General features: G+C 44.0%; 1 protein-coding gene across 2 annotated transcripts in view; it reads right to left on the reverse strand.

Annotated features, from left to right (window-relative positions):
- Positions 1 to 1,958: 1,958 nt before the first annotated feature.
- Positions 1,959 to 12,074, reverse strand: part of LOC122564498 (tubulin beta chain) — a 25,732-nt gene continuing 15,616 nt past the window's right edge. The window contains exons 3-4 of one of the 2 annotated variants that reach the window (XM_043719470.1): positions 6,157 to 6,267; positions 1,959 to 3,447 (exon numbers count right to left, since the gene is read on the reverse strand). In XM_043719470.1, coding sequence (XP_043575405.1) covers positions 2,378 to 3,447; positions 6,157 to 6,267 — 1,181 coding nt within the window. In that variant the 3' untranslated portion in view covers positions 1,959 to 2,377. The remainder of the gene's footprint in view (positions 3,448 to 6,156; positions 6,268 to 12,074) is intronic. The other variant, XM_043719471.1, reaches the window with a different exon arrangement.

Here is a 12,074-nt window from a genome sequence, read left to right on the forward strand (position 1 = left end):
GTGTAAATGGAGTCCATGGATGGAATTAGCTCTATAGTCACATACTCACAGGAGTACAGTGAAAAGTTTACAAGTCACCACTTATGGTGCCATCTTAGGTACCCAGGTACAGATTCTTGAGGACAAATTCTTGGAAAAAAGTTCAGAAGATAAAGAAATAAAGAGTCCAGCATTACAGATCTTCAAAAGTACAAAATCAAAGTTAGAAAAATAAAGAGATAAAAAGTTCAAAATAACAGTCCTTCCACAATAACATAATAAAGAGAAAAAAAATGTAAATAAAGAATTTAAGACAATGTCCATATTACAGCTCTGGACTTGAGGACTCAACCCCTTCACAAATACACACCGAGCAGTGGCTGCTATGAAACACCTTGGGATGCTTTACAATGTTTAAGGGTGCTACGTGAATGTAAGTTATGGCCAAACGGGTTTTGGCTTTCTGTTAGGGGTCTGTGAGACCTGCAGCTGAGGCTTCATGGGAACCGGGAACAGAGGCGTCTGATAGAGAGCGACACAGAGGTTTAGGGAGTCTATTCCATTCCTGACACGGAAGCAACTGGAGTCATACCCACTAAATGGAGTAATTTCTTTTCTAGAAATGGGGTGCACAAGAAGCCAGGGTTAGAAAAGTGCAGATAGCTCAGAGTCTCGGGAGGAGGTTAGGGAGAAAGAGAGACAAGGAGCAACGAAGACCATTGAGATTTGCAAACACCAATGAGGATATTAATATCAAGATGTTGTGTGATCAGGAGTCAATGAAAGGTAGCAAATGGGAGTGTGACCATGGAAAGGAAACTTGCATCAAGTTAAGATGCAGACTGGCTAAATTTCAAAAATATTGCCAAAGTGAGGGATGTCAGTGGCTCGGGAGTGGGGACCAAAGACAAGGCTTCAGTCTTGCCATGTATTTAACTGAAGGAAGTTTCCATGTATTCAGTACTGGATGTCGGATGAGCAGTTTAAAGATTGGGGGGGGGGGAAGGAGTCGAGAGAGGTGGTGGTGGTGACATAGTGTGTGTGGAAGCTGACAGTCTACTCTCCGATGTAGCTGAGAAACAGGAAGCAGCTAATGATCCATCAGTGAGCCACACAGAGGGTGTGGGAACAGGAAAAGAAGCCATTGGAAGTGATTGATGAGCGAGAGGAAATGAGCCAGAAATGAGATAAGCAGTAAACCCAACGAAAAATCACTAAGTATTTGAATTTAAATAACATTTTATTAGTTCTCCATGCATCCCAAAGTGGTTTGCAACCAATGGATTATTTAAAAAGTGCGGTCATTATGTAAATCAAAAGTGTAGACAACTTGTATGTTTCAGGCAAAATCTGAATATATTAACAGATATCAAACTATTCTCCTACGCTTTTCTTAACCCATTTTGACCAATAGGTTTGACCAACAGTTGGGAGGTCTGTGCCACGGTCTGTTAAAATGTTATTCCTATGCTACCTTAATCCTCTTCCTCACAGTGCCCTTGGTGTACCCATGCCACACAGATGATAGTGGTTCAAGTTGGCAGCTCACCACCTTCTCAAGGGCAATCATGGATGGTCAGCAAACGTTGGCCCAGCCAGAGACACGCACATCTGTCCGTGCAAACACAGCACAAACTCCAGACAATTGGGCAGGAGTTAGTCCAACAGCATCTTGGTACACCCTATCACAGGAAGCTCTTTTAAGCCACTTAAAATCAGTTTAAATCACATGTATCAAGATTAAGGGAGAGTCACAAAACAAAAATCAAATGTTCAACATTGAAATGAACAAAATTCAAATTGCGGGAACAAGAACAGAAATTGCTGGAGAAACACAGTAGGTCTGGCAGTATCTGTGAAGAGAAAGCAGAATTAACATCTTCAGTTCTGTCAGTGGACTCAAAACCCTAACTTTGCTTTTCTCTCTCTCCAGCTGCTACCAGACCTGCTGCGTTTCTCTAGCACTTTCAGTTTCTGTTTCAGATTTCCAGCATCCACAGTTCTTTGTTTCAAACTTCTGGGCATGCTGCCGGTGTGAATGCTGTAATGTATCAGCTGAGATACTTCAACACAAATCAAAAGGCAGCAGTTTTGAAATTTCATTCACTTCAGGTCACGAAGAATAATAAACATGAACTTTATTCGACATAAATGCTTTCAAAATCAATTCAGCGATTAGGAAAATGTAAAGCGTCTGCATCACAGGAATGGGAAACTATTTACAATCATGGTTGCCACAGCGTCACTTGACACTAAAACGCTATGTGGGACAGAGGGTCGAGATTTACAAATTAAAACCCACAATTTGTTTCGTAAGGAGGTCAAAGGAAGAACAGAACTACAACACTGCCAGCTCTCGAGGAGGAGAGGATGGGGGGGGGAGGAAATGACAAGGACGTTAAGCATCAACTGCACCCTCCTCCTCCTCCTCCTCTTCAAATTCACCCTGTTCATCAGCAGTGGCGTCCTGATACTGTTGGTACTCTGAGACCAGATCATTCATATTGCTCTCTGCCTCGGTAAACTCCATTTCATCCATACCTTCGCCCGTGTACCAGTGCAGGAAGGCCTTGCGGCGGAACATGGCGGTGAACTGCTCGGAGATCCGCTTGAAGAGCTCCTGGATGGCGGTGCTGTTCCCGATGAAGGTGGCGGACATCTTGAGGCCCCGGGGCGGGATGTCGCAGACAGCCGTCTTCACGTTGTTGGGGATCCACTCCACGAAGTAGCTGCTGTTCTTGTTCTGGATGTTCAGCATCTGCTCGTCCACCTCCTTCATGGACATCTTGCCGCGGAAGATGGCGGCCACCGTCAGGTAGCGGCCGTGGCGCGGGTCGCAGGCCGCCATCATGTTCTTGGCGTCGAACATCTGCTGGGTGAGCTCGGGCACGGTGAGGGCACGGTACTGCTGGCAGCCACGGCTGGTCAGGGGGGCAAAGCCCGGCATGAAGAAGTGCAGGCGCGGGAAGGGCACCATGTTGACCGCCAGCTTGCGGAGGTCCACGTTGAGTTGGCCGGGGAACCGCAGGCAGGTGGTCACCCCACTCATGGTGGCCGACACCAAGTGGTTGAGATCACCGTAGGTCGGGGTGGTGAGCTTCAGGGTGCGGAAGCAGATGTCGTAAAGCGCTTCATTGTCAATGGAGTAGGTCTCGTCCGTGTTCTCGACCAGCTGGTGCACGGACAGTGTGGCGTTGTATGGTTCGACCACGGTGTCAGACACCTTGGGCGACGGCACGACACTGAAGGTGTTCATGATCCGGTCGGGGTACTCCTCTCTGATCTTGCTGATGAGGAGGGTACCCATGCCAGAGCCAGTCCCCCCTCCCAATGAGTGGGTGAGCTGGAAACCCTGCAGACAGTCACAGCCCTCAGCTTCCTTACGGATCACATCCAGCACTGAGTCAACCAGTTCAGCTCCTTCTGTGTAGTGGCCTTTTGCCCAGTTGTTCCCTGCACCGCTCTGGCCTAGAGGACAACACAAAAAGCAAAAACGTCCGTGCTATTTCGGAGGAAGGCCTGTCCAGCGCACGCCCCTTTAACAGCAATACAGGTATCCCTCACTTTTCGAAAGTTCGCTATATGCCACTTTGCTTTTATGAAAGACCTAAATTAGTACCTGTTTTCGCTAACCGAAAGAAGATTATCACATTCAGAAAAAAAAGGCAACATTTTTCCCATATAAATTAATGCTTCTTTGCTTTACGCCATTTCAGTTTACAAAATGTTTCATTGGAACGCCCTACTTTTGGATAGCGGGGGACACCTGTCACCTGTATTTGTGTAGCGCCTCTAATTTACAAACCATCCCAGGGAGCACTTTAAAACCAAGCATGATGGAACCACATGAGGAGGTCCTTATCTGTTTCCATCCAGAACAACAACAATACAGAACAACCCCTGAGCTGTAAGAAAAAGCATCAGAGAGCACAGTCGTTATTTAATAAATTAATAAGTGATTTAACTGGTTTGCTTGTGCAAAATCAAATCTCACTCTGTTTATAGTTATATCAAGTTCCAAGAACCCACAGCAGTCAAGGACCTCACAAAGAATACTCCCATGGATCAGTCATACAGACAGAATTATATATTTCAGGCAATATTCCACACTACACTACCATTGCTATGTATGTCCTGTTGCAAAGACAAGGCAGATCTACCATGGGGAAGCTGGAGAGAGGGGCTGGGGGCAACATGAAGCCAAATGGTATCAGAATAAAGTTCAATAAGAAAACCCACTGCTGATTATCACCCAATGCCCACCCAGACCCCCAAACCTGATGAATCAGTGTTCCTCCATCTTTCACACCACTGAAGGTAGCCAGGGGCCAGAATGTTCTCTTGATGGGTGACATTACTGCCCACAGTGCTGCTGGGAAGGAAGCTCCAGGATTCTAGCCCAGCAACAATGAACAAAACAACAATCAAGTTCCAACTCGAGTCGGTGAGTGACTTGGTGGGAATCTTGGGAATTCTCGATCCCAGAAGGTGGTAATTGCTTGGTCAGAGTGTAGATAAGGCTGAAATTAATAAATCCTTTTGTATTCAAAAGGAAGCAAGGGATATGGGAATTGTGCAATAGAGTGACTAACAATCTATCATGATCTACACCCCACCCCCCCCACCTCCAATTCTTCTACGAGCTTCTGGATTACGGAAGCCTCTTTGTTAGCTAGTGTTTACAACTTCCAATACTTTCCACGTATTGGAGACTTCTGAAAGTACCTGGTGCCATTACCAAAACGTATCACAGACTTTCCATAGTCACACCTTAACCTGGGTTTTATCAGGGTAATTCCTTCTTGCACTGCAATTGTTAGACTTTCCATTCACTACACCAGCCACCAATAACACTGTTCAGTTAGATTTGATTAAGAAATTCAAGCTACTCAAAAAAAAAATCCTTGGCACCAACGAGTGAACATTCTTACCCAGACTGACCAGTGAGTAAGGAGAGGGACATTCTTACCCAGACTGACCAGTGAGTGAGGAGAGGGACATTCTTACCCAGACTGACCAGTTAGTAAGGAGAGGGACATTCTTACCCAGACTGACCAGTGAATGAGGAGAGGGACATTCTTACCCAGACTGACCAGTGAGTGACGAGAGGGACATTCTTACCCAGACTGACCAGTAAGGACAAGGACATTCTTACCCAGACTGACCAGTGAGTAAGGAGAGGGACATTCTTACCCAGACTGACCAGTGAGTGAGAGGGACATTCTTACCCAGACTGACCAATGAGTAAGGAGAGGGACATTCTTACCCAGACTGACCAGTGAGTGAGGAGAGGGACATTCTTACCCAGTCTGACCAGTGAGGAGAGGGACATTCTTACCCAGTCTGACCAGTGAGTGAGGAGAGGGACATTCTTACCCAGACTGACCAGTGAGTGACGAGAGAACATTCTTACCCAGTCTGACCAGTGAGTGAGGAGGGGGACATTCTTACCCAGTCTGACCAGTGAGTGTGGAGAGGCACATTCTTACCCAGACTGACCAGTGAGTGACGAGAGGGACATTCTTACCCAGACTGACCAGTGAGTGACAAGAGGGACATTCTTACCCAGTCTGGATTGGACTGAAAATGGATTTCAATGATGAAGCACACTACACCAGCCGCAGTGAATTGCTCCCTCAATGAAGGCAGCAATACTTTGCAATGAGACTATTTAATTTCATTTTCATTGCATTAACCAGTGTTTTGTCACCACTACCCCAAAGTAAAATGAACAAGGGGGGAAGCACGAGAGTGAGGAGGAGGAGGAGGGAGGAGAAAGAAATGGGGAAGTGGTGGTACAAGGAAGAGATGAAAGAACAATGAAAGCAATTGTTTCAGTCAAACCCTGCAGTGAGAGGCGTATCACCTCAACAGGAGATTCGACGTTTCGGGCACAGGCCCTTCTTCAGGAATCCTGAAGAAGGGCCTGTGCCCGAAACGTCGAATCTCCTGTTCCCTGGATGCTGCCTGACCTGCTGTGCTGTTCCAGCAATAAAATTTCAACTTTGATCTCCAGCATCTGCAGACCTCACTTTCTCCTCGCGTATCACCTCAAGCATTGTTAAAAGTTTACTTTGTGTCAGTTTTATTTTGTTTTAAGCAATGAAGAAATTGCTGTTCAGAATATTTTAGAATATTTGCAGAAATGTTTAGCTACAACTATAAAATAATTCATACCAAATACAAAATTGTCAGGTCGAAAAATCTGACCAAAGGGCCCCGATCTGACAGAGTCCATGGTGCCCGGTTCCAGGTCCACCAGAATGGCACGGGGTACATACTTGCTACCTGTGGGAGGAACAAAGTGACAGAGTTACAGCGTACCAACAGGCCAAGCCACAAACCATCTGTGACAAAAGGATGTCATTGCACTCTATTCAACCTTCCAACAATGGGTAAAAATAATGGATGAGCAACAGGACAAAACAAATTGCCCCTGTTAAGCAAAGATCAGCGGTTGTTAAGTCTCTTTACAAGCTGTGGGATTCGTTTTCTTAACAAATTTTACTTTCAAAGAGGAGACGTGAAATTGAAGCGTTTCATCCTGTACTCATCAGAGCTGAAACATAAGAAAACCAAATTTTTAGAATAAGCAATTTTTTTTTTAAAGGGCAGTGCTGTGTGAATCCCTATTTATTTATTTTTTTCTTTTTCTAAATCAAAATGGAGTTGGAACGTCCTGGTTATATTTTTTTTTTCTTTTTTTTCCTTTTTTTATTTTAACCCCCACACTACCGCCTAAGTGCGGTAGTGCTTATTTTATCCCCAGCACCCATGGTGTGTGTGTGTGCAGGTGTGAGACACAGTGAAAGACACAAAGTGCACCAATCTTTATTCAATTTCCACCACCAGGAAGATAGGAAAACACCCGGGTGGCCAGTGACAAGCACTGCCCTTCACATCAAAGGGCAGTGCTGTGTGATCAAAACAGTGAAGGGGAGGGTAGGGACTAAATCAAAATAGAATTGGAGGGAGAAATGATGCACTCCACTCCCTGCGGCGCCCACCTCTCCCTGAACAACTCCAGGGTGTTGGTCGACACCGCGTGCTCCTTCTCCAAGGACACCCGGGCCCTAACGTAACCGCGGAAGAGGGGCAGGCAGTCGGCCTTAATAAGCAATTTGTACACCATGTAAAAAGTATGCTGATTGGTTACTGCTAATTGCTTTGGCTGTAGTTCAATCAACAATTCTCATTTGTATAAATTACTGGTTCCTTCCATTTTCTTGCATGGCAGTACTAATCAGTGCGAGAGAAAATAGCCTCAATTTCATGTTTCCTGTTACCAGTGTTTAATTTTTGCATTACCAAGCAATTATTTCAATAGAGCTCTCTGAAATGCAGTAATCCTGAGATGGACTAATAAAATCTATGGCCCTACTTCCCTGTAACAGGAACAAATAGATCAATAAGAACTGCCAGGAATAAGTCAGAGCTCAGAAAATTCCCTAAAATTGAAAAAGAATTTGCTTAGCTCTCACACAGATACAATTGAGATTTCAATCAGTTCGAACTGCTTTGGGATCAAACCAGTTCATGTGCAGTGTCTTCCAGCTTCACAAAGAAAGGCCAAAGATGAACACATTCATAATAATGAAACCACGACAGAATCTTCCTCTAATTCAACTATTTAGAGAGTTTTTGTCTCTAAATGTGTAGTTCAATGACAGCACAGCACTGATCGAATGACTTCTGAAAACCACAATTTGAATGAATGGGAAATGTGTAATTTTCAGAAAGTAACACTTTTAACTCTTCAGTCATGCCAAAGGGAAATCAATTTAAACAGCTTCCTGTTTTTCTTCAGAGCTCCATGATTGTAATGGTGAGGGGACAGAGCTCTTAGTGCTAACATCAGAGATAATCTAGATCAATCTGCGCATTAAGGGAGGGAAGAATGTTCTGGCTACAGAGGGAGTTCAACAAAGGTTTACCACATTGATTCCTAAGATGGCAGGAATGATGTATGAAGAGACACCAGGTTGATTATGACTAGAGTTCGGAAGAATGAGGTGTGATTTCATAGAAACCTACACACAATGCCAACAGGATCGGACAGGGCAAATGCAGGAAGGATGTTCCTGATAACTGGGAAACAAGGACCAAGGGTCACTGTCTAAGGATACAAGGTGGGCCCCAACTGGAGACGAGGAGACATTTCATCAACTGAGGAAGGTGAGCCTGTGGAATCCTCTGCCACAGAGAGTCTTTGAGGCCAAAACATTGAATGTTTTCAAGAAGGAGTTAGATATAGTTCTTTGGGCAGTAGGGATCACAGGGTACAGGGACAAAACAAGGAACAGGATACGGAGTTAGATGATCAGCCATGAATGGAGGAGCAGGCTGGAAGAGCTGAATGGACTACCCCTGTTCCTATTCCCTTTGATGGAAACCAATGCCTGCCCTGCGATTAGTCATTTGTTTGTAAAATTCTTCTTACACTCGTAAATATTTGAAGGTTGAGAGCTTTAATCAAGGTTCCAAAAGAATGCTGTGGCATTTTAAACTACTTCTGCAACTTATTAAAGTTAAAAGTATTTTACTTATAAAGAACAAAATTCTCTGAAATACTGATCACCTCTTTAAAGCCAGATGTACAATGTCAAAATATAACAATTACATCCTCACATTATCATATTTCTGAATCTAATGGTTTAATTCCTCCATTTCATTAACAAAATATTCACTGCCTTACATACAAGTTGATTAACTAACTATGTATCGGCATGATGTTTCAGGATGACATCCAGCTTGAAAGTATTCTGTGATGAATATACAGTGTTATAACACAGTGGAGACTTGTCTACAGTGAGCATCTGACAACAACTTACTATAAACCAGGCTCATTCCAATTTGGGCAAGGCCATTTTTCCAAAGCAACTAGTTTGTCAGGGTTGGTACCCATTAGAAAATTAGAGCCCAACAAAGTGTAAGTAGAGCAATTCTAATTGAAAAGCATCCCCAGAAAGACAAATTTCATAATAATTATCAAAACTCATCTTAACAAAATTAATTCCACATTTACTGACAAAATACAATAAAAAGCTACCCCAGCACTGAAGACACTCATGATTCTGAGGGGAATCATACAACATTGGCAGAGGCACCAAGTTGATAGTCTTGTCAAAAAAAATGTGGTATCTACCCTCCTGACTGTCCAGGACGCAGATGGAGAGAAAACCAAGCATAAGGTGCGTCATGAGTCACTCATTTCTGATTAGTTACTTTATGTCTCCATTAGAGCGAAATTTTGCTCCCCCTTTTTTCTACTACTCAGAATGTCCCAGTGACAGACAACGAAAGGAGTGAAAATAAAAATGTTGTTTGACCGAACAAGACCGTGATAAATCTGTATGCATAACAACAGTGTGCATTCACACAGCTATCCAGTTGTGGTGAGCCATTCACAGTAGCATCATCAAACAATGTTTGACAATTAGCCACTAGCTTCAGTTACCCAGGTCACTGGTGAGACCAAATCTGTTGTACGTACACATTGGTCTCCCTACTTAAGTGCATTTGAGTGGTTCAAAGAAGGTCTATTAGGCTAATAGATGGACTTGATGAGTTGTCTTATGAGGAAATGCTGGACTTGCTCAGCTTATATCTGCTGGAGCTTCAAAGAGTTAGAGGTGACTTGTTTGAAACTAACAGGGCAGAGGGAAAGGATGTTCCTTCTGCTGGGAGATTCTAGAACTAGGGGTCACTGTTTATCAATAAAGAGTCACCCAATGAAGATAGAAATAAGGAAACCTTTCTCTATCAAAGGGTTGACAATCTTTGGAATTCCATTCCTCAATGAATGATGAAAGCAGGATGTTTAAATATTCTTTAAGGTAGCGGTAGATAGACTCTTGAAAAACAAAGGGGTGAAAGGTTTCTGAGGGAGAAGGAATCTGGAATTGAGGTTAAAATCAGATCAGCTGTGATCTTATGGATTAGTGGTATAGGCCAAAAAGGCCAAATGGTCTTCATTTGCAATTTATTTAGTGTCATACAGCAAGGAAACGGTCCGTGCCAAACACAATCCCAAACTAAACTAGTCCCACCTGCCTGCTCCTGGCCCATATCCCTCCAAACCTTTCCCATTCTATTTGTGAGGTTTCTTGGTAGTAATAGGTCAGGTGACCAACTTGGTTTGAGACATAGATTCCAAAGAGTGTCTTAAAGGAGGAGAAGTTTAGGGAGAGAACATCAGAGTACAGTCTGTTGCTGAAGGCAGGGCCACCAATGATGGAGCACTGGAAATTGAGGATACCAAAGAAGCCAGACTTGGAGAGCGCAGAGATCACGGAGAATTGTAGGGCTGCAGGAAATTACAGAGGTGCGAGGTCATGGAGGGATTTGAAAACAAGGGGGAGAATTTTTTAAAATCTAAATGTTACTGGACCAGGAGCCAATGTAAATCAGCAAGAATAGTGGTGATGGGTAAACAGGATTTAGTGCAAGATGGAATAGAGCTGCAGAGGGCTGGACGTGTTTGAGCTTCTAGATGGTGGCCAGGAAAGCACTGGAACAAAAATGCGAGAAAACAGTGGATGCCAGAAATCAGAAACGAAAGCAGAAATTGCTGGAAAAATGAGCCAGTCTGGCAGCATCTGTGAAAAGAAAAACTTAATGTCTCGGGTGCAGTGACCCTCCTTCAGAATGGTCATTCAAATTTTCCCAATGGTGTGGCACCCAGAGCTATACACAGTACTCCAGCTGAGATCTAACCAGAGTTTTATATAAGTATGCCATAAACCCCCTGCTCTTGTACTCTATGCTCTTATTCATGAAGCCTGCAATGTTATATGCTTTATTAACAGCTCTCTCCACCTATTCTAAGTAGACAAGCAGGAAGCTGGAAGAACACAACAAGCCAGATAGCATCAGGAGGTGGAGAAGTCAACGTTGCGGGTATAACCCTTCTTTAGGACTGGATGTGGGGATAGGGGAGTTGCATATAAAGAGAGAGGGGTGGGTTTGGGTGGGGAGAGGGGCGGAATGGTGAGGCAGTGATAGGTGAACAAACCCCACCTCCATTCCTGAAGGGTCATACCCAAAAGCATTGACTTCTCCACCTCCTGATGCTGATGAAAAATGTGTTGCTGGAAAAGCGCAGCAGGTCAGGCAGCATCCAAGGAGCAGGAGAATCGACGTTTCGGGCATAAGTCCCGAAACGTCGATTCTCCTGCTCCTTGGATGCTGCCTGACCCGCTGCGCTTTTCCAGCAACACATTTTTCAGCTCTGATCTCCAGCATCTGCAGTCCTCACTTTCTCCACCTCCTGATGCTGCCTGGCTTGCTGTGTTCAACTTTGGATTCCAGCTGGATTCCAGCATCTGCAGTTTTTTTTGTCTCTCTACCTATGCCGTCACCTTTAATGACTTGTACATGTACTTCCATACATTCGTAGATTATTGCAGCATTGGAATAATCACATCTCCAGCTATCAAAGGCGTTGATGATTCACCAATAAAACCCCTCATTTCAAAGACATGTTGTTTTAACTTTTCTCGCTGGGGGTTAAAAATTACTCCTATAATTCTGTAATTGCTGTATTTTAATGTACATCTTCTCCAATGACAATTGGATTTTAAAGCCCCAAAACAAAGGTGTGATATTTGATGTGTCAACCCACCAAAGCCAGGTTACCCAAAATAAAAACAACTCATTCCTCCACTGCAATAAGTAAAAAGATTAAGCATTCAATAAAAAAATGCCAACCACTCAATCAAACTCACTGAAACGTACGTGGGTAGATAGGTGGCAGATGATGTTCAATGCAAAGAAATGTGGAGGGATACACTTTGGTTCAAACAATATGAAGAAAGACAGAACAACTACAAAAGGTGTGCAGGAACAGAAACCGGAGAATATCTGGGAGTATGTATAAGTCAGGGTTAGAGTGGTGCTGGAAAAGCACAGCAGTTCAGGCAGCATCCGAGGAGCAGTAAATTCGACGTTTCGGGCAAAAGCCCTTCATCAGGAATACAGGCAGAGAGCCTGAAGCGTGGAGAGATAAATGAGAGGAGAGTGGGGAGAAAGTAGCATAGAGTACAATAGGTGAGTGGGGGAGGAGATGAAGGTGATAGGTCAGGGAGGAGAGGGTG

This window comes from Chiloscyllium plagiosum, chromosome 29 (assembly GCF_004010195.1).
Source record: "Chiloscyllium plagiosum isolate BGI_BamShark_2017 chromosome 29, ASM401019v2, whole genome shotgun sequence".
Taxonomy (NCBI): Eukaryota; Metazoa; Chordata; class Chondrichthyes; order Orectolobiformes; family Hemiscylliidae; genus Chiloscyllium; species Chiloscyllium plagiosum.